General features: G+C 48.9%; 1 protein-coding gene and 1 pseudogene across 1 annotated transcript in view; one reads left to right on the top strand and one right to left on the bottom strand.

The window, feature by feature from the left end:
- SMTNL2 (smoothelin like 2) overlaps positions 1-494 on the bottom strand; it is a 21856-nt gene extending 21362 nt beyond the window's left edge. The window contains exon 1 of the mRNA XM_065910178.1: positions 10-494. Within this exon, the coding sequence (XP_065766250.1) occupies positions 10-399 (390 nt within the window). The 5' untranslated portion in view covers positions 400-494. The remainder of the gene's footprint in view (positions 1-9) is intronic.
- On the top strand, positions 398-20903 carry LOC136150162 (proteasome maturation protein pseudogene; annotated as a pseudogene).

The raw sequence follows: 20903 nt of genomic DNA, 5'->3' as shown, positions 1-20903 counted from the left end.
GAGGCTCACCTGGCTGCGGCCGGACAGTGAGAAGGTGGCGTGGCTGGCGAACCGCGCGGTGCCCAGACGGGGCGCGCGGTCCCGGACGCCGGGCGCGGGCGGAGGGCTGGGCGTGCCGGGAGCGGGCGCCAGCCCGGTCGTCAGGCCCAGCGACTCCACCTGGCGCGTCAAGCGTTCGAGCTGCGTTTGGAGACGCTGGTTGTCGCGCTGCAGATCGGCCACGGTGCGCGCCAGCGGCCCCGCCAGGCGCAGCGCCTCGGCCACGCGCTGCTCCACACCGCGCTGCAACCCCTGCATGTCCTCGTGCAGAGCGCGCACCGCGCCCTCCAGCGCCGCCTCGTAGCGGCCCAGCGCCTCGCGCACTGTGCGCGCATCCTCGGCGTCGGGGGCCGGGTCCATGGCCGGGCCGGGCGCTTGTTTGTCAGGGAGATCGGGCCTGACACAGAGAGAAGTCGAGCTCCGCAGCTCCAGACCGCAACTGGCCACCGCGGGCTGGGTTCTCTCTGGAGGGGCGGTGGGAGGGGCGGGCGGAAGGCGGGGCGGGCCCAGTGAGCCCCGGGACTGGGCGCCGCGCGAGGGCGGGGCCTCAGGGGCGTGGTCAGCGGCTCCGGGGACCGCCCCCGCCTCGCCCCGGCCCCCGTGCCCCGCGGGATGCCTCGAGGTGAGGGAGGTCCTCGGCGGCGCTGGCGGAGAAGAGCTCCGAGTCGGGGGGTGCGGAGGCCGAGCCCCGCATTGACCCTGGAATAGCCGCGTACGGCCGGGGCAGAGGCTGCGGACCACCTGAAGGCCTCGACCCCCAAGTGGACTTGACTTTGGAGATCGCTATCTTGGGTTATAAGTTCCCTCCGGGCCTTCACTCTCAGGCACAGGCCCAAGTCCTACTGGGAGTGGAGACATCCCCACCCCACCCCCTGAGCCACACACACACACACACACACACACACACACACACACGCCCACACTCTGCTCAGAGAGACCTCACACACACACACACACACACACACACACACGCCCACACTCTGCTCAGAGAGACCTCTCACACACACACACACACACACACACACACACACACACACACACGCCCACACTCTGCTCAGAGAGACCTGAAAGCCTCAGCAATAATTTCCAGACCCCCGACCCTCACCCTGAGCCTATCACTGTCCCCTCCATTCCATGCACACGGCCCTCACAAACACATACTCACCTATGGAGTCTTTGTAATTTCTTGCACCTGTTATAAGACCTAAGGGAGAAGGAGACAGGTGGTGAGGTCCCTCCCTGACTCTACAATTGTGCCTTCTCCCCTCCCAACCCACTCTGGATAGTAAGATCTTTTCATCCTTACTGCCAATGGTCACAGGACCTGGGGGTTCACAGAGAGGCCCCTGCTAGGGGATCCATGAGTGGCTGAGGTCAGACAGAGAGGAGAGGGTGTGCTTAGGGCTGAATCTCCAAATCCCTAGGATCAGCAACCCTGGGATTAAGAACCCCCCTCCCTCCATCAGAGTCTCAGTCCCCGGCTTCTGTCCACAGCCCAGGGATCCCATCTCGACACCCTCTCAACACTCCTTTCGTGCCTGAACTCAGATATTCGTTCCTTCCATACCCCTCCACCCAACCATCCCAAGAAAGCAAGGAGTAAAAACAGCTGTTGCTTCAGAATGATGCTGAAAGATGCTGTATGTTCTCATGTATATGGTAAAATTGGGTTAAAATGAAAATGGGAACATCCCATCCTTCTTTGTGCAAAAAAAGATCTTTTCTGATCAGCCTTCTCCTTCCTAGGCCTAACCCTGGTGCCTAAGAATGAGAGGTCTGTAAGACTTGTTCCCATCACACTTCCAAAGATGTTTGCGGCCACAGACCTCCTGGACTGGCCTGCTCTGCCCCAAAGGAGCTGGATCAGCCCAACAGATGCTAAACGCTGACTCCCCCTCCCCCTCCCCCCCACCATGGGGACAGGAAGAAACACTGGGTTACCTAATCCAAGGAGCCTTCCAGCAATTATTTCATGAGAAAGTCAAGTGCCAAAAGGCACGCATGGTGTGCATGTGTGTGTGTTCCAAGTAGCCATGTGGACAGGGTGAGCCAAATTGCTCCCTGTATTCTTTCTCTGGGTAGAATCTTTGATAGACACTAGAAGAGAGGCAACTGCTACAGCTTGCCTCTAGTAGCACTCAGAGCCCCTCTGGATCTGAGCACAGAGCCTGGAGTGCAGGGACCCCAGTCTCAGCCAGAAAAGCCCAGACTCTTCCTTTGCAGGACCTGAGGAAGGACCAGGCAGGAAAGTCTGGGAGGGGTTGGACAGCTGGGTCCCTGGTCCTATAGCTGATGTGCAGTGGAGTCTGTGCCTGGATGGACAGCATAAATGAGGGTGGGGGTGGGTCGGGGTCCAGCCTTCTCTAGCAGCATCCAAGAGAAGGAAGGCTGGCCAGGTCTCTAGGGTGGGACCCCAATGGGGGACAGATAAGATTCTAGAGACTGGCTGCCCAGGATCCAGCCTCGCTCTCCCACCTTAGACGGGTTATATGGGCTCTCCGGATCCAACATGACAACATCTGAGAGGGGCTGCTTGGGGCCTGGGGAGGGCTCTATCCGCCAAGGGCAGAGATGGAGCTCACGGTGGGTTCTGGGCAGACAGTACAAGAATCAGACCATCCCCCTTGGTTCCTCTCCCTCGGCAGTCAAACCACTGAGTCAATAGCTGGAGATGAGCCAAGGAGAGGAGAGATGAACCAGGAGGGGAGGAAAAGGGGCAAAGGGTCGGGGGAGGAGGGAGGAAGGGAGGAGGGGATGATTCTGGAGTGGGGAGGGAGGCACTGAAGACCAGTGCCATCCAAGAGCTGGCTCCTTGCCAGTTTGGGGGAGGCTGCTGCTCACCCCAGGCCCCAGGGGCTCCTCCTGGCCGCCCCCTCAAGGCCGCTCCTCCCCTCCTCCCACCCTCCTGGGGCTCAGCTCCTGCCCGGTACCAGACTGTGGCTGTGGGGGAGGTGAGGGCGATGGACCCTGCTGAACTCCCTGCACATTCACCAGCCCTGATGTCAGCGGGCTAGCGAGGCCGACCTCCCACTGAGTCCCCGGAGCTCTGGCACCCGCCCTTCCAGCTCCCCATCCCCTGGCTCCGACCCTGCTTCCTGGCCCCTTAATCTGCTCTGGTGCTGGGCTGGGGGCAGGATGTGGGACAAGCTTTCCTGTACCCCCTGCCAATCACCCCATGAAATCAAATCCCGGCCAAGCCCATACCCGAAAGTCAGGGACCCGAGGTGGGGGAATTGAGGCCTGGGGAGTGACAGGGACAGACTCCAGGTCACAGAGCAAGGTATGCAGAGACAGGGCTGGAACCCAGGGTCTTGACTGTGGTCTCAGGGCCCCTTGGGGGCAACAGTCAAATCCAGCCAAGTCTGGGCAGCTCTCCGTGCTCCCAGATCGCCCAGAGGCTCCAATCCCCTGGAACTGTGCTTTGAGCTCTCCAGAACCATCCCTGTGGCCCTCCAGCAGAAGCCCCTGAAGAGCACCCCTCCTCCCAACTCTCTTGACTCCCCTTCTTCTCCCCAGTGACCTTCCTGAGTGACTGTGTTTTCACTCATCCCTTAACCATGGTCCCCAGGGCTCTGAGCTGAGCAGGTCTCCCTTTTACTCACAGGCCCTTTCTGCATGGTGTTGGTGTCACCCACCCCCACACCTGCACTGGTGACTCCCACTCCTCCACCTCCAGCCCAGTCCCTCTCCTTATACCCACCTGCCTCCAGCTCTTGTCCTGAAGGTCCCACCCACTCCCCAGACTCCTAAATTTCAGCGCTTAAGGGGTGGGGCAATCCTCTGCAGTCCTGGGCCCACCTGCCTGGGACTGGCCCTCACCCTCTGCACCCGGGTCCTCGCGCATGTGTTGGAGCCCATCCTCGGAGAGCAGAGAGCTGTCTGTCTCAGCTGTTCATCTATCCCTACAGCTGAAGAGGCAGCTGGCTTTAGAAAGTGCTCCATGAATCCATGAAAATGTGGGAGTGAAAGCCAGGGAAAGGGGACTCGTTGGAGAGGGAGTGGAACCAACAGAATGAGCGGATGGATGGACCCCATGAGCTTGGTCGCAGAGAGGATGCGTTAGAAGGCGTGGTGAACCATGGGGCTCTCAGGTGCCACACGGGCCCTGACCCCAGGGTCACATCAGCCTTCGCATTGAGACAAAGACAGCTGCTGGCCTCACTGGTCGCCTCACCCCTCCAAGCCCCTCTGCCAGGAATGCTCAGGTCAGAAGATCATGGGTCAGGCCAGACTTGTTATCTGCTAGACAGGCCCCAGTTGGCCCTACCAGGCCCTCTATGAAGCGTTCAGTCTGCTGGGATGGCTAATAGGTCCGGCAGTCCAGCTTTGTAACTGGGGAAGGTGTGGAAAGGGAGACACACCCCACGCCTCAGGGTCCCCAGCTGCAGGCACCAACGGGGAGCAGGCTAATAAGGACTCGGCCAGAGAAATACACTCCAGGACTGGACCCTCCTGGCAAACATACCATCCCCGGCTCCTCCCCCTGGAATCTTGAAATCCAGCCTCTGCCCTGGAAACCATTGCCTTGTTATGAGATCCACAGGGGCGTGGATGCAGGACTTGTGTTTATCTTTTCCTGCCAGGTTGCTGGGTTCAGGAGCCAAAAGGGGTGCTAAGCGGGGAGGCAGGAGCATGATGGGAGCTGCACAGGAGCCTGGGGTGGGCCAGTCTCGGAGCCCCCAGGCCTCATCTCTAACTAGGACCCCAGAGACGCGCACTAGGGGCTCTGGGCTCTGCCCCACGGCTCTGCCTGCCTGAAGTGGAGCCACTGGGGTGGAACCTGGAATCCTGAGGCCCCTGGGAGGGAGGACAGAAGAGACTCCTGCCCCCGGGTCACTCCAACTTCCTCTACCAAACCCTCCTTTAAACTCCATCCCAGGGACACACTGCCAGACACACGTGTATATCTGGGATGTTCCTCTTTCTCCGGTGTATCTGAGGACATGTCTGTGCACGTATCCTGCTTGCGTATACCTGTGTGGGTGTGATGGTGTGGAGGGAAGATGTGGGAGGTACAGAGTCTGTAGTACCTGTATGCACACCTGTACACATATGTACACGTACGGGTGCATGTTCAAGCCCCTGTGGCTGGAAGGGGGATTTTTATGCCTTTGCTCATAAATGGTGAATGTGTTTCTAGACACACATGGATGCATGCCCGCAGTACATGTGTCAACACAGGACGTGCGCATGCCTGTGTGTGTATGTGGGTTGTCTACACATGCTTAGGTATATAAGATATTTGTGTGTCTCATTGTGTGAGTCTGATCACACGTCACGTGCCACATTTTCCGTTGTCTCTTTCACCAGACCTGGACGTGTGTCTCTAGAAGGTACAGATCCTGAGCGCTCTGCAGAGACTCGCATATACAATTCTAAGGGTGGCCCTGACCTGGGGAGGAGGTAAGAGTGGAGCTTCCTGTCCACCTGACCCACCAGGTGGCCACCTCCCTTGGAAGCCCCCAGAGTCTCCTTTTTCTAACAAAACTGCCCCCCTGACCCTTGGATCTACTCCAGCAACAGGTGAATAACTGAGGCTGCCATTCAAGGCCCGTCCAGCACAAGGCGCAAACTCTCACATTGCTGCCATTGTGGCTGTTCTGGTCACCCTGCCCAAAGCATCCTTTTACTTGCCATCCTGTCTGATAAACTCCTGCTCCTTTTTCAGATCTTCAGAGCCCAGTTTTTTGAGCCCAGCACTGGGCCCTTTTGGTCTCAGTGGAGGAGGAATTTCCCACGATCCTCTGCTGAGAGACCGGCTGCCCAGAGAACAAACAGCAATCATCCCCATGTGGAGGGGCTGCCTGCTCCTCCCCGCCAAGGCAGAGGCTGCGGAGGGTGTGGAATGGAGACAGCTGCTTCCAGCCCAGATAAGGCTGTGGGGCTCACATTTTCCATTTCCAGGAACCTCCCTGGCAGGTTCCATCCCCTAAACTCTGGCCCCATGGCCTGGAGAGGTCTCCGGCTGACCAGGGCATTCCTCACCCCCACCACTCTGGGAGCTGCCATGCCAAGAGGGGAAACTGAGGTGCTGGAAGAGTCAGCACCCCACAAGAGCTTGTCCTGGGCCTCTAGGGACTGGGGACGTGGTCTCCGTGGCAGAATTGGCCCACAGAGGGCCCCACAGTTGGGGGGTCTTCACAGCTAATATCCTGACACTTTTGCCTCTGAAAACCACCCAGTAAGGAGGAGGGGTCTCCTCTGTCTGCTCCATCAGTCTGGCTACCCCCCGCCCAGGAGAACCCCGAGACCCGGAGGGGTGAGCAGTCCTGGTCAGGGACAGAACTGGCCTCGAACTCTGGACTTCTTCTCCTTCTCCCCACCCCTCCACAACATCCTACCCAGAGCTTGTCCCCTCTAGCCCTGCCTGGCCTGCCTCCCCTCCCCCTCCCTGGGCTATTTATAGGGCCTGGCTCAATGGCCTCTAGGACTTGAGGAGCCAGAGATGCAGGACTGGAGAGCTCATGGGCCTTCCCCAGGGGCCCCGGAGGCTGGGCAGTGTCTGCTTTCAGCCCAGCAAAAGGCCGTGTCACTCAGAGCGAGCAGTGGGGGTGGGGAGGTCAGGCCGAGGCAGCGGGCTGGGCTAGGGTCTGGGCAAGGGTCTCTATGGAGCCTCTTGCAGTCTGTAGACAAGCCAGGCTCCCTCAGAAGCATTCTTGAGGCTCCTTGGGGCTGGGGCAGGCATGGGAGGTCTCAGAGGGCACGAGATCATCCTTGGGAAGGCCTGGAGGGCGGAGGCCAGCATGGGGACCCACCAGGTGGCCACCTCCCTTGGAAGCCCCCAGAGTCTCCTTTTTCTAACAAAACTGCCCCCCTGACCCTTGGATCTACTCCAGCAACAGGTGAATAACTGAGGCTGCCATTCAAGGCCCGTCCAGCACAAGGCGCAAACTCTCACATTGCTGCCATTGTGGCTGTTCTGGTCACCCTGCCCAAAGCATCCTTTTACTTGCCATCCTGTCTGATAAACTCCTGCTCCTTTTTCAGATCTTCAGAGCCCAGTTTTTTGGGAAGTTGTTTTATTTTTTTGGCCATGCCGCTTGGCATGTGGAATCTTAGTTCCCTGACCAGGGATCAAACCCATGTCCCCTACATTGGAAGTATGGAGTCTTAACCACTGGACCACCAAGGAAGTCCAGAGCCCGGTTTAAATGCCACCTTCTCTGAGAAGTCATCCTTGGTGAAGCATGCCAGGCTGCCTCACTTCCACTGTCTGCCCCACTGTGTCCACTGTGTGCTCCACTCCTGCCCTGGCTCCTTGCTCCAATTCGGGAATTGTGCTTCTCTGGAGCAGTGATCTCAGTTTGGAGCTCCCGAGAGGGCAGAGCCCAGAGTCGCTCAGCCCTCTACTCCATCCATCGCCAACCCCAGGCACTGGATGAATGAGTGCAGAAACTAGTGATTGAACAGCAAATGGGGATGGAGAGAACCAGGAGGGAAGGAAAGCAGGAAGGACGCCGTCTGTGTCTCCTGAGCCCTGGAGGGACTGCCCGGAGTACCAGTGGGCAGGAAGGTGGCAGGGGCAGCCCAGGCCAGATTTCAGGGACGCTGTGCCGCCTTGGGCCACAGCCAGCTCGGTCACTCTCATTCTTTCCAGATCAAAGTTCCCCCAGGGAACAGCCTGGAACCTGACACTGGCCCAGTGTGGAGGGGACCAGCTGGTGCTATTCAGGAGGAGGGCACGGGGAGGTAGGGCACCTGTCCCCAGCTCCAGGGACACCAGGCCAACAGCCCAGGAAGGGCTGGACACACTTTCACACACCGACTCCAGCTGCAGCCCTGCCCTCAGGTGAAGGGCCACATCAGTAGGATGGGAACCCCTAGCTTAGGCCCTTGTCCAGACTCTCCAAGGACACCAAGCCCCACAGGGCCTTAATGGCTCCCTGCACTGTCACCCTCATCCCATCCTCCAGAAACTTCCATCTCAGACGTGCTCCAGGTGTATGGTCTGTTTGTATGATGCTGTATGTGCTCCAGCATCTATGTCTGTTTCTGTACCTTTCTGTCTAGACTTGTCATAATTCTGTGTTTCTCTGTATTTTAAAATATATTTATTTATTTGGCTGTGCTGGGTCTCAGTTGCAGCATATGGGATCTAGTTCCCTGACCAGGGATCAAACCTGGGCCCCCTGCATTGGGATCACAGTCTTAGCCATTGGACCACCAGGGAAGTCCCTCTCTGTATATTTTGTTCTTCCTTCAGTCCTGATTCCTGTCTCTTTTTCCATCTCTGTCTCCCTGGACATGAAGAATAACTATGGAGTGGTGCATTAGCCCTTCGGTCTGCAGTAAATAGATTTTTCCTGCCGCTGGGTCTGGGCTGGGAGAGGATGAGAGAGGACAGAACCCAGTGCCCCTGCTGCAGCCAGGCCTCACTGGTACCCTCAGCTGCTGCATCTGAGCCAGACCTAAGTCAGCCCCACCGCCACGTGAGCAGACAGACAGGAAGCGGGCAGAGCTGGTCTGCGGCAGGAGGCCCATGTCAGTGGGCCAGATCCCTGAGTCTGCCACTCCTCTGGCCTTCTTCCTCATTCCACTCCTAGCTGTGGAAAGTCACACCACAGCCAGAGTTTGACTTCATGGCCCCCACTCCCATGTGCAAACTGGAGTCACATGTCACACACACACACACACACACACAGCATAGGGGAGTGGCTCAGAGCTTAGGACTCTGCATCTCAGTAATGTCATGGCTCACTCATCTTTGGAACTCAGTTTCCTTGTCTGCAAATGAGGATTTTAATAATAATAATATCGTATCTGTGTCCTAGAATTGTTGTTGCATGTATGTGAAGTAGCTTCAGTCATGTCCGGGTCATTGTGACCCTATGGACTGTAGCCCGCCAGGCTCCTCCAAGGGATTTCCCATGGAAAATCTGACCCAGGATCAAACCTGCATCTCCTGCATTGCAGGCAGATTCGTTACCGCTGAGCCGCCAGGGCAGCCCCCCTAGAACTGCTATGCTTAGTCACTCAGTCCTGTCCGACTCTTTGTGACCCTATGAACTGTAGTCCATCAGGCTTCTCTGTCTGTGCGCTTTTCCAGGCAAGAATACTGGAGTGTGTTGCCATTTCCTACTCCAGGCGGAATTGTTAATACGCGTAAAAATTTATTCATGTTTGCAAGGTCCTTACAAACAAAGACCTTATGTCTGGCTCATAGTAAGCACTCTATTAATCTATCTATTAGTTAAATAAAATTAATAAATATGCATGCATGCATGCTTCATACTTGACTCTCAATAAAAATTACAAGTTGCTTTCACCTTTATCCTGTTGCCCTGGGTTGAGCCAGACCCTAGTCACCAGCAGGTCCAAACAAGCCTGATGTGAGTAGTTGTAATTCAAGTCTAGGAAGAACATACAGCTCTGGGTGTGTGCATTTCTCCAGATCTGCTTGTGGAACCACATGTCATTAACAGGATCACATGTGGAGAAGTCACTTGGCTTCTGGTTAAAGACAGTTGAAACCATCTCCCTCTGTTCCAAACATGTAGAGATGAGATTTTTAAAAATGAACAAGGGGACATGTTTTTGACAAGAAACGGAGACTACTCCATGAAAGAAAGAAAACAGGAGCCTGCAGGGAGAGAAGGGGTCAAGGCTGTTCCCAGGGGCTGGGAAGAGAGCAGGGCTGAAGGTGGAGGGTGTAGGCCATGGTGTAAATGCTAAGCCAGGCTGGGACCTCAGCCTGGCTGGTGTCAGGACCTGGGTTGCCAATTGTGACGATAAAGCAGAGCAGCTCTGTCCATCCTTCAAGATGGCGGCAAAAACCGAAGCCACGTGCCTATGTTTGGGCCTGCAGCAGAGCCACTAGGCTCAACGGGATTGTCCTAGAAATGTGTCATCCTCATGAGGTTGAGGGCCCGCAAGTGGAACTTCTGAGAAAATCCTGGTGTGGAGCCCAGCCAGACCCAGACCAAGCTGAGGCCACTAGTATATGGCCTTGGGTTTTAAAGAATCTCCAGATAACCTCAGAAGGTCCCACTGGAACTAAGCCCTAACTGCCCACAGCAGAGACCTCAGCATCAAACCCATCGTGGTTTGGTCTCCATCCCTCACTCTCCCTGGTCTCTCTTTCCAGCTTCCTGCCAGGATTTCCCAGACTGACATTCTAAAACAAGTGTCCTTATCACAAGCTTTGCTTTTAAGAGGACTCTAAAATACTAAGTTTCTTGTCTTCTTCAGAAGGATCATAGAGATGCAGATGGTTTTTTAAATTGAGAAAAAGTTTATATCCATTAAATACATTCTGTAGATGTAAAATCAGTGGTTTTAATACATCACAATGGTGTGCAACCACCACCATCTAATTCCAGAACATTTTCATCACTTCAAGCAGAAATCCTATACCCATTAGTAGCCATTCCCCAATTTCACCACTAACCTACTTTCTGTCTCTATGAATTTTCCCATTCTGTACATTTAATATATTTGTTGTTGTTTTTCAATCACTTAGTCATGTCTGACTCTTTGTGACCCCGTGGACTGAAGCATGCCAGGCTTCCCTGTCCTTCACCATTAATATATTGGGTTGGCCAAAAAGTTCATTTGTGTTTTTCTCTCCCATACATGGAATGATACAACATGTGCTCTTATGGGACTGGTTTCTTCCATCAGCATGTTTCCAAGGTTCCTGCATGCAATATGCATTGTGGTCCTTCACTCCTTTTTAAGGCTGAATGATATTCCATCATATGGCAGAGCAAAATAAGACGAGCAGGTCTGAGCTGCAAGATAGTTTGATAATCAGTAGAAACAAAAACATGTCATTTAGAAATATGAGAGTAAATATTTTAAAAATCAGCTTCAGAGTAAGAAAGTGATTGTCCACAGAGAAGAGGAAACAGAAAGAAAGGAACGACATATAGATCTTTTTCTAAACAAACCTTGAAGGGAACTATCTCATTCCTTATGTGCATGCATAGCAAATGGAAATTAAAACTAAAATAAGGAAAAAAGCATGATAAGCAGAAAATACAAAATAAGATATAAAAATAAGTCCAGATAGATCCATCACAGTACATTTAAATGGCTTTAAATTACCTGTTAAGAAAACCAAGCCTTTCAGAATGGATAAAATCCAATCTTATTCTATTAACAAAATCCAATCGTCTTCCATGAACACACCTAAGAAACAACTGGGGCTTCCCCAAAGTCTCAGAGGGTAAACAATCCACCTGCAATGCAGGAGGTACAGGCGGTGGGGGTTCAATCCCTGGGTCAGGAAGGTCCCCTGGAGGAGGAAATGGCAACCCACTCTAGTATGCTTGCATGAAAAATCCCATGGACAGAAGCGCCTGGCAGGCTACAGTCCAAAGAGTTGCAAAGAGACGGACAGGACTGAGTGAAAACTGGCACGAAGAAGCAACTACGAAGTGGAATTACTGACACAGGAAGGATGGGAAAAAACATCCTTCCCAAGCAAGAACAAAAGAAACAGGAAAGCAAAGCTGGTGTGGCAAGTGACGTCAGAAGATAAACTCAGGCCTTGGCGGTTCACAGTGACTGTAGTGTGGTGGGGTTACTTTATCCAGAAAGGTCTGAGAAGGCCTGTCCAAAGAAGGTGGAATTCGTGTTGAGACCTATAAAATAAGATGGTAGCTAAGACCTGTGTGGGAAAGAACATTCCAGACAGAAGGAGCAGCACTAGCAAAAACACGTGAGCCTGGATCCAGTTTGGAGGGTTAGAGGGGTGGGGCCGCACGAGGGGCGGGGCCAGGTGAAGCGTGGCTCTGAGTACGTGGTGCAGGTGGTGCAGGTGTGAGAGCTCTGGGAGGTTTCAAGTGGGGGGGCAGACCGGGTTTACTTTACTGCCACGTGGAAGGTGGATTTTAACAGGGCCAGCGTGGAGGTGGGGATTGCAGTTAGGTGTGTACCTAACTCAGCCCTGAAGCGGGGAACCTCAAAACTGGAAGAACTACAAGGAGAAGGAGAAATCTATTAATCACAGAGGGCGGTTTTAACCTCTGAGTGAGGGAGCGTCTCTCAGGTCTGCCCGTGTTGACCCGTGGCTCCCACTTTCTCCCCAGCCCTCCGCGGCGGCCATCCCTCACACGCCTTACCCCACGTCTTCATGTCACCTCCCTTTTCTTCCCAGATGCTCTAGCGCCTCCCTGTCCCCAAATGTCCCTGCCGTTTCTTTTAGGTCCTAACATCGGTCCAATGACTCCCGTCCTCCTCCAGCCTTCCTGGTTTCTCCCCGGGCTCTCCTAATTCGCCTCTTTGCTCCTACACCCCCCATCCCCGTTTGGAATCTCAGCCCCTCCCATCCCCCTGGTTTCTTCCACTTCCTGTCTCTCTCTAGGAACTCAAATCCCTAAACTATCCCCAGTTCTGCTTCAAAGCTCTCCTAGTCCCTGCCTCAGACTCTCAGTCATTTTAGCCCCTGCCCAGAGCCCCACCAACTTCCTCTCATTTCCCAGAGTCCCTCTGGGTCCCCCACTTTGGTCCAGTCTGGTTGTAGACTCATTGTCTAGTTCCTTACGTGGGGCAAGTCCCTTATTTATTTACCATTATTTCCCACCATTTCCCACTTCCTAGAGGGGCCCTCAAAGCTGTATATTGTCACCGTGCTTATTTAACTTATATGCAGAGTACATCATGAGAAACGCTGGGCTGGATGAAGCACAAGCTGGAATCAAGATTGCCGGGAGAAATATCAATAACCTTAGATATGAAGATGACACCACCCTTATGGCAGAAAGCAAAGAAGGACTAAAGAGCCTCTTGATGAAAGTGAAAAGAGAATGAAAAAGTTGGCTTAAAACCCAACGTTTAGAAAACTAAGATCATGGCATCCAGTCCCATCACTTCAGGGCAAGTAGATGGGTAAATAGTGGAAACAGTGACAGACTTTATTTTTTTGGGCTCCAAAATCACTGTAGATGGCAAATGCAGCCATGAAATTAAAAGACGCTTGCTCCTTGGAAGAAAAGCCATGAGCGACCTAGACAGCATATTAAAAAGCAGGGACATCACTTTGCCAACAAAGGTTTGTCTAGTCAAAGCTATGGTTTTTCCAGTAGCCATGTATGGATGTGAGAGTTGGACCATAAACAAAGCTGAGCACTGAAGAATCGATGCTTTTGAATTGTGGTGTTGGAGAAGACTCTTGAGAGTCCCTTGGACTGCAAGGAGATTCAACCAGTCAATCCTAAAGGAAATCAGTCCTGAATATTCATTGGAAGGACTGATGCTGAAGCTGAAACTCCAATACTCTGACCATCTGATGAGAAGAACTAACTTATTTGAAAATACCCCAATGTGGGAAAGATTGAAGGCAGGAGGAGAAGAGGACGACAGAGGATGAGATGGTTGGATGGCATCACTGATTAAATGGACATGAATATGAGTAAGCTCCCGGAGTTGGTGACGGACAGGGAGGCCTGGTGTGCTGCAGTCCATGGGGTCGCAAAGAGTCGGACACGACTGAGCGACTGAACTGAACTAAGAGGGGCCCTTGGGGCTTCCTAGGTGGTGCAGTGGTAAAGAATCAGCCTGCGATGCAGGAGACGCAAGAGGTACTGGTTCTATCCCTGGGTTGGGAAGATCCTCCCCCCCCCCCCCCCCCCCCCGCCCCGGAGGAGCAAATGGCAACCCACTCCAGTATTCTTGCCCTGGGCAATCCCATTGATAGAGGAACCTGGTGCACTGCAGTCCATGGTGGGGGCGGGGGTCGCAAAGAGTCAGACATGACTGAGCGTGCGCGCGCACACACACACACACACACACACACACACACACACACACACGGGCCCTTTCATGGAGACTCTCAGTTGGCCAGATATGAGTAAAACACACACATTGTTTCATATCACCTACAGCAACCCCTGGACCCAGAGAGGAGGAAAGGCAAGGTCCCCCAGGTTCCCTTTCATTTCCCATTGCAAGCAGGATGATAGCATGCTGACCACAGGGTGGGGGCAGGGCCCACCCTGGCAGTCAGGGGTCTCCCAGTCCAGGCAGGGGAGGGTCCCAGCAGCCGTCGTGGCACAGACCCAGCCAGAGCTTGGGGCCTGCTGCAGCAGGTGGTTACAGAGGGGGTGCAGCAGGATCTGGTTTTGGTAGGACTATGATTTATGAAGATGACGAGCCCTGGCCACGCCCCTTTCCCGTCTCTCTTGTCTCTCAACTCCTGCAAACTCCTCCCAGCACCTCCATCTCTTCCCAGACCTCCAGGCCTTCTTAGCCCCATCCATCCTCCCAGTTTACCCGCCTCCTGAGAAACCTATATGCAGGTCAAGAAGCAGCAATTAGAACTGGACATGGAACAGACTGGTTGCAAATCGGGAAAGGAGTACGTCAAGGCTGCATATTGTCACCCTGCTTATTTAACTTATATGCAGAGTTGGTAGCTTAATAGGGATTGCACTAAATCTATAGATTGCTTTGGGTAGTATAGCCATTTTCACAATATTGATTCTTCCAATCCATGAACATGGTACATTTCTCCATCTATTTGTGTCCTCTTTGATTTCTTTCATCAGTGTTTTATAGTTTTCTATGTATAGGTCTTTCGTTTCTTTAGGTAGATATACTCCTAAGTATTTTATTCTTTTTGTTGCAATGGTGAATGGTATTGTTTCCTTAATTTCTCTTTCTGTTTTCTCATTGTTAGCATATAGGAATGCAAGGGATGTCTGTGTGTTAATTATATATCTTGCAACATTACTGTATTCATTGATTAGCTGTAGTAATTTTCTGGTAGAGTCTTTAGGGTTTTCTATGTAGAAGATCATGTCGTCTGCAAACAGTGAGAGTTTTACTTCTTTTCCTATCTGGATTCCTTTTATTCCTTTTTCTGCTCTGATTGCTGTGGCCAACACTTCCAAAACTATGTTGAATAGTAGTGGTGAGAGTGGACACCCTTGTCTTGTTCCTGACTTTAAGGAAAATGCTTTCAATTTTTCACCATTGAGGATAATGTTTGCTCTGGGTTTGTCATATATAGCTTTTATTATTGAGGTATGTTCCTTCTATGCCTGCTTTCTGGAGAGTTTTTATCATAAATGGATGTTGAATTTTGTCAAAGGCTTTTTCTGCATCTATTGAGATAATCATATGGTTTTTATCTTTCAGTTTGTTAATGTGGTGTACTGCATTGATTGATTTGTGGATATTAAAGAATCCTTGCATTCCTGGGATAAAGCCCACTTGGTCATGGTGTATGATCTTTTTAATATGTTGCTGGATTCTGTTTGCTAGAATTTTGTTAAGGATTTTTGCATCTATGTTCATCAGTGATATTGGCCTGTAGTTTTCTTTTTTTGTGGCATCCTTGTCTGGTTTTGATATTAGGGTGATGGTGGCCTCATAGAATGAGTTTGGAAGTTTGCCTTCTTCTGCAATTTTCTGGAAGAGTTTGAGTAAGATAGGTGTTAGCTCTTCTCTAAATTTTTGGTAGAATTCAGCTGTGAAGCCATCTGGTCCTGGGCTTTTGTTTGCTGGAAGATTTCTGATTACAGTTTCGATTTCCGTGCTTGTGATGGGTCTGTTAAGATCTTTTATTTCTTCCTGATTCAGTTTTGGAAAGTTATACTTTTCTAAGAATTTGTCCATTTCTTCCAAGTTGTCCATTTTATTGGCATAGAGCTGCTGGTAGTAGTCTCTTATGATCCTTTGTATTTCAGAGTTATCTGTTGTGATCTCTCCATTTTCATTTCTAATTTTATTGATTTGGTTCTTCTCCCTTTGTTTCTTGATGAGTCTGGCTAATGGTTTGTCAGTTTTATTTACCTTTCCAAAAAACCAACTTTTAGCTTTGTTGATTTTTGCTGTGGTCTCTTTTGTTTCTTTTGCATTTATTTCTACCCTAATTTTTAAGATTTCTTTCCTTCTACTAACCCTGGGGTTCTTCATTTCTTCTTTCTCTAGTTGCTTTAGGTGTAGAGTTAGGTTATTTATTTGACTTTTTTCTTGTTTCTTGAGGTAAGCCTGTATTGCTATGAACCTTCCCCTTAGCACTGCTTTTACAGTGTCCCGTAGCTTTTGGGTTGTTGTGTTTTCATTTTCATTCATTTCTATGCATATTTTGATTTCTTTTTTGATTTCTTCTATGATTTGCTGGTTATTCAGAAGCGTGTTATTTAGCCTCCATATGTTTGAATTTTTAATAGTTTTTTTTTTCCTGTAATTGAGATCTAATCTTACTGCATTATGGTCAGAAAAGATGACTGGAATGATTTCAATTTTTTTGAATTTACCAAGGTTAGATTTATGGCCTAGGATGTGATCTATTCTGGAGAAGGTTCCATGTGCACTTGAGAAAAAGGTGAAATTGATTGTTTTGGGGTGAAATGTCCTATAGATATCAATTAGATCTAGCTGGATCATTGTGTCATTTAAAGTTTGTGTTTCCTTGTTAATTTTCTGTTTAGTTGATCTGTCCATAGGTGTGAGTGGGGTATTAAAGTCTTCCACTATTATTGTGTTATTGTTAATTTCCCCCTTCATTCTTGTTAGCATTTGCCTTACATATTGTGCATGTTGAGTGCATATATATTTATAATTGTTATATCTTCTTCTTGGATTGATCCTTTGATCATTATGTAGTGTCCTTCTTTGTCTCTTTTCACAGCCTTTATTTTGAAGTCTATTTTATCTGATACAAGTATTGAGACTCCTGCTTTCTTTTGGTCTCCGTTTGCGTGAAATATTTTTTTCCAGCCCTTCGCTTTCAGTCTGTATGTGTCCCTTGCTTTAAGGTGGGTCTCTTGTAGACAGCATATATAGGGGTCTTGCTTTTGTATCCATTCAGCCAGTCTTTGTCTTTTGGTTGGGGCATTCAACCCATTTACATTTAAGGTAATTACTGATAAGAATGGTCCCGTTGCCGTTTGGTTTGTTGTTTTGGGTTCACGTTCATACAACCTTTCTGTGTTTCCTGTCTAGAGAAGATCCTTTAGTATTTGTTGAAGAGCTGGTTTGGTGGTGCTGAATTCTCTCAGCTTTTGCTTGTCTGTAAAGCTTTTAAATTCTCCTTCATATCTGAATGAGATCCTTGCTGGGTACAGTAATCTGGGTTGTAGGTTATTCTCTTTCATTACTTTAAGTATGTCCTGCCATTCCCTTCTGGCCTGAAGAGTTTCTATTGAAAGATCAGCTGTTATCCTTGTGGGAGTCCCCTTGTGTGTTATTTGTTGTTTCCCCCTTGCTGCTTTTAATATTTGTTCTTTGTGTTTGATCTTTGTTAATTTGACTAATATGTGTCTTGGGGTGTTTCGCCTTGGGTTTATCCTGTTTGGGACTCTCTGGGTTTCTTGGACTTGGGTGGCTATTTCCTTCCCCATTTTGGGGAAGTTTTCAGCTATTATCTCCTCGAGTATCTTCTCATGGCCTTGCTTTTTGTCTTCTTCTTCCGGGACTCCTATGATTTGAATGTTGGGGCGTTTCACATTGTCCCAGAGGTCCCTGAGGTTGTCCTCATTTCTTGTGATTCTTTTTTCTTTTTTCCTCTCTGCTTCATTTATTTCCACCATTTTATCTTCTACCTCACTTATCCTACCTTCTGCCTCTATTATTCTACTGTTGGTTCCCTCCAGAGTGTTTTTGATCTCATTTATTGCATTATTCATTTTTAATTGACTCTTTTTTATTTCTTCTAGGTCCTTGTTAAACATTTCTTGCATCTTCTCAATCCTTGTCTCCAGGTTATTTATCTGTAACTCCATTTTGTTTTCAAGATTTTGGATCATTTTTATTATCATTATTCTAAATTCTTTTTCAGGTAGATTCCCTATCTCCTCCTCTTTTGTTTGGCTTGGTGGGCATATTTCATGTTCCTTTACCTGCTGGGTATTTCTCTGCCTTTTCATCTTATTTAGATTGCTGGGTTTGGGGTGGCCCTTTTGTATTCTGGTAGTCTGTGGTTCCTTTTTATTGTGGAGGTTTCTCCCAGTGGGTGAGGCTGGATGTTTTGCTTGTCGAGGTTTGCTACTTAGAGAAGCTTGTGTCGGTGTTCTGGTGGGTGGAGCTGGATTTCTTCTCTTTGGAGTGCAATGGAGTGTCCAGTAGTGAGTTTTGAGATGGGTCTGTGGGTTTGGTGTGACTTTGGGCAGCCTCTATATTGACGCTCAGGGCTATGTTCCTGCGTTGCTGGAGAATTTGCATGCTATGTCTTGCTCTGGAACTTATTGGCTCTTGGGTGGTGGTTGGTTTCAGTGTAGGTATGGAGGCTTTTGGATGATCTCTTATTAATTAATGTTCCCTGTAGTCAGGAGTTCCCTGGTGTTCTCAGGTTTTGGGCTTAAGCCTCTTGCCTCTGGATTTCAGTCTTATTCTTTCAGTAGCCTCAAGACTTCTCCCTCCATATAGCGCTGATAATAAAACTTCTAGGTTAATGGTAAAAGGATTCTCCACAGTGAGGGACACCCAGAGAGGTTCACAGAGTTACATGAAGAAGAGTAGAGGGAGGAAAGAGATAGAGGTGAGCATGAGGAGAAAAAGCGGGATTCAAGAGAGGAGAGACAGATCTAGGTTGTACTCTGTTCCCTAAGTGTTCTCCGCAGCCCACAACACCCACAGAGATTCACAGAATTTCATTGAGAAGAGAAGGGGGAGGGAGGAAATAGAGGTGATCTGGTGGAGAAAAAGGAGAGTCAAAAGGGGGAGAGAGTGATCAAACCAATGATCACACTCCTGAGTAAAAATGGATACTGAAGGTTGGATTCTTAAATGTCCAAAATTGATATCAAATACTGAAAAACAAAGATTAAAAATCTAGGGTAGAGGTTAGACTCTTAAAAATACAATGTTAAAAAACCACAAAAACACAAAAAATTTAAGAAATATATATGAAGTTCGCTTTAAAAATAGGGTCCTTTTTTTTTTTTGCCAGGTTATAGTGGGTTATAAAAATGAAAATTAAGGAGTAATAGAGGACTCCTTTCGAAGACAATGGGCTGCTTTTCTGGGTGTCTGATGTCCTCTGCTAGCGATCAGAAGTTGTTTTGTGGAGTTTGTTCAGCGTTCAAATGATCTTTCGATGAGTTTGTGGGGTAGAAAGTGGTCTCCCCATCCTATTCCTCCGCCATTTTAGTTCCCTCCTTATTCAGTCTTAAAAAAGAAGGAAATCCTGCCATTTAGAGATTCACGGATGAAACTGAAGGGCATTATGCTAAGTGGAATAAGCCAGACGGAGATAGACAAGTACTGTATGATATCACTTACACGTTAAAAAAAAAAAGTCAGACTCCGAATAGAATGGGCTTCCCTGGTGGCTCAGTTGACAAAGAATCCGCCTGCAATGCAGGAGACCTGGGTTTGATTCCTGGGTTGGGAAGATCCCTGGAGAAGGAATTGGCAACCCACTCCAGTATCCTTGGCCTGGAAAATCTCATGGACAGCGGAGCCTGGTGGGCTGCAGTCCATGGGGTTGCAAAGAGTCGGGCACGACTGAGCGACTAACACTTACTCAAAACCATTATTTTAAATGTTAAGACTATAATCAAGGAAAAATTGGACATGATAAGGAGAAAAATAAAAGATATACAAAAGAGACCAAGATGGAACTTCTAAAGCTTAAATACATAGTATCCAAAATGAAATATACACTGGATGGGCTTAAGAGCAGATGAGATACTACAGAAGAAAAGATCATTTGACCTTGAAGAAATTGCAATTATAAGCTACCCTAGGTAAAGCATTACAGGAAAAGACACTGAAAAAGAAGTGAGCAGAGTCGTGGTGGGCTGTAGGACAATATCAAGCAATTTAACATATTCCAATTACAAACTGGAATCCCGGAAGAGGAGAAAATTAAACAGAAAAAATATTTGAATAAATCGTGGCTTAAAGTTTTCCAAATTAGATGGAGACTGTAAAAGCTTAGACTATAAATGCATAGAATCTCAACAAAACCCAAGCAAAGAAACAAAGAAAACCACACTGAGGCACATCACATTCAGATTTGTTAATACCAATAATAAAAAGAGAATTTTAAATGTTGCCGAAGAAATTTGATTTCTAACCAAGATAGAATAATAAGGATTGGATTTACCCTCTTACTGAAATAAGGGGGACTCCCTTGGCAAGGACTATTTAGATGGGAAACAAAAGCAAAATGATAAATGGAATTTTGTGAAAAATAAAAAATTCTGATCTTCAAAAGATGTCATTAAGAAAAATGGAAAGGCAAGTCATAGTTGCAAAACACATTATCGAGTAAAGGACTTGTGTGTAGAATGTACAAAGAATTCTTAAAACTCAGTAAAAACAGCTTACTTTTTTTTCATGGACAAAAGGTTTGAACAGACACTAGACCAGCGAAGATACATGAATGGATAATAAGCAAATAAAATGACATGTCAGCAAAGAAGATACATGAGTGGATAATAAACAAATAAAAGGATGTTCAACAATATTAGACCTTAGGGAAATACAAATTAAAACCACATGGAATAGAAGTGAGCGGTGGGGCCGGCTGACATTAAGGGCGCTGAGAGGCAGTGTGCAGAGCAAATTGGACTTGGGTCTCAGCTAAAGGACAATATTCCAGTTACTGAACTTTCAGTAAATGGACCTTCTTCAAAAAAAGGTTTCTCCCTTGTGTGAAAAATGAACCTTTACCCAGTCATTCTCTTGAGTTACCAGGGAAAAAAATTCCAGTTCAACCAAGATAAAATGAATTTTTCCACACCGAGAAGCATCTGGGGTCTAATTGCTCCACTAAAATTACACATGGAATTCAAAGAAATGCAGCAGGTTCTGCAGCTTCCATTTCTTCCAAGCTCAAACCTTTCAGTGGATATTTGAGGAATAATGATGAGGCTATTGGATTTGAAGATATTTTTAATGACATGTCACAAAGAGAACTAATGGGAGAACTACACTTCATGATGGAATATAAACTTGATTTCCTGTAA

This window comes from Muntiacus reevesi, chromosome 18, assembly GCF_963930625.1.
Source record: "Muntiacus reevesi chromosome 18, mMunRee1.1, whole genome shotgun sequence".
Lineage (NCBI taxonomy): Eukaryota > Metazoa > Chordata > Mammalia > Artiodactyla > Cervidae > Muntiacus > Muntiacus reevesi.
The sequence above is the reverse complement of the archived record's forward strand: the minus strand, read 5'-3'. Positions and strand labels throughout refer to the sequence as shown.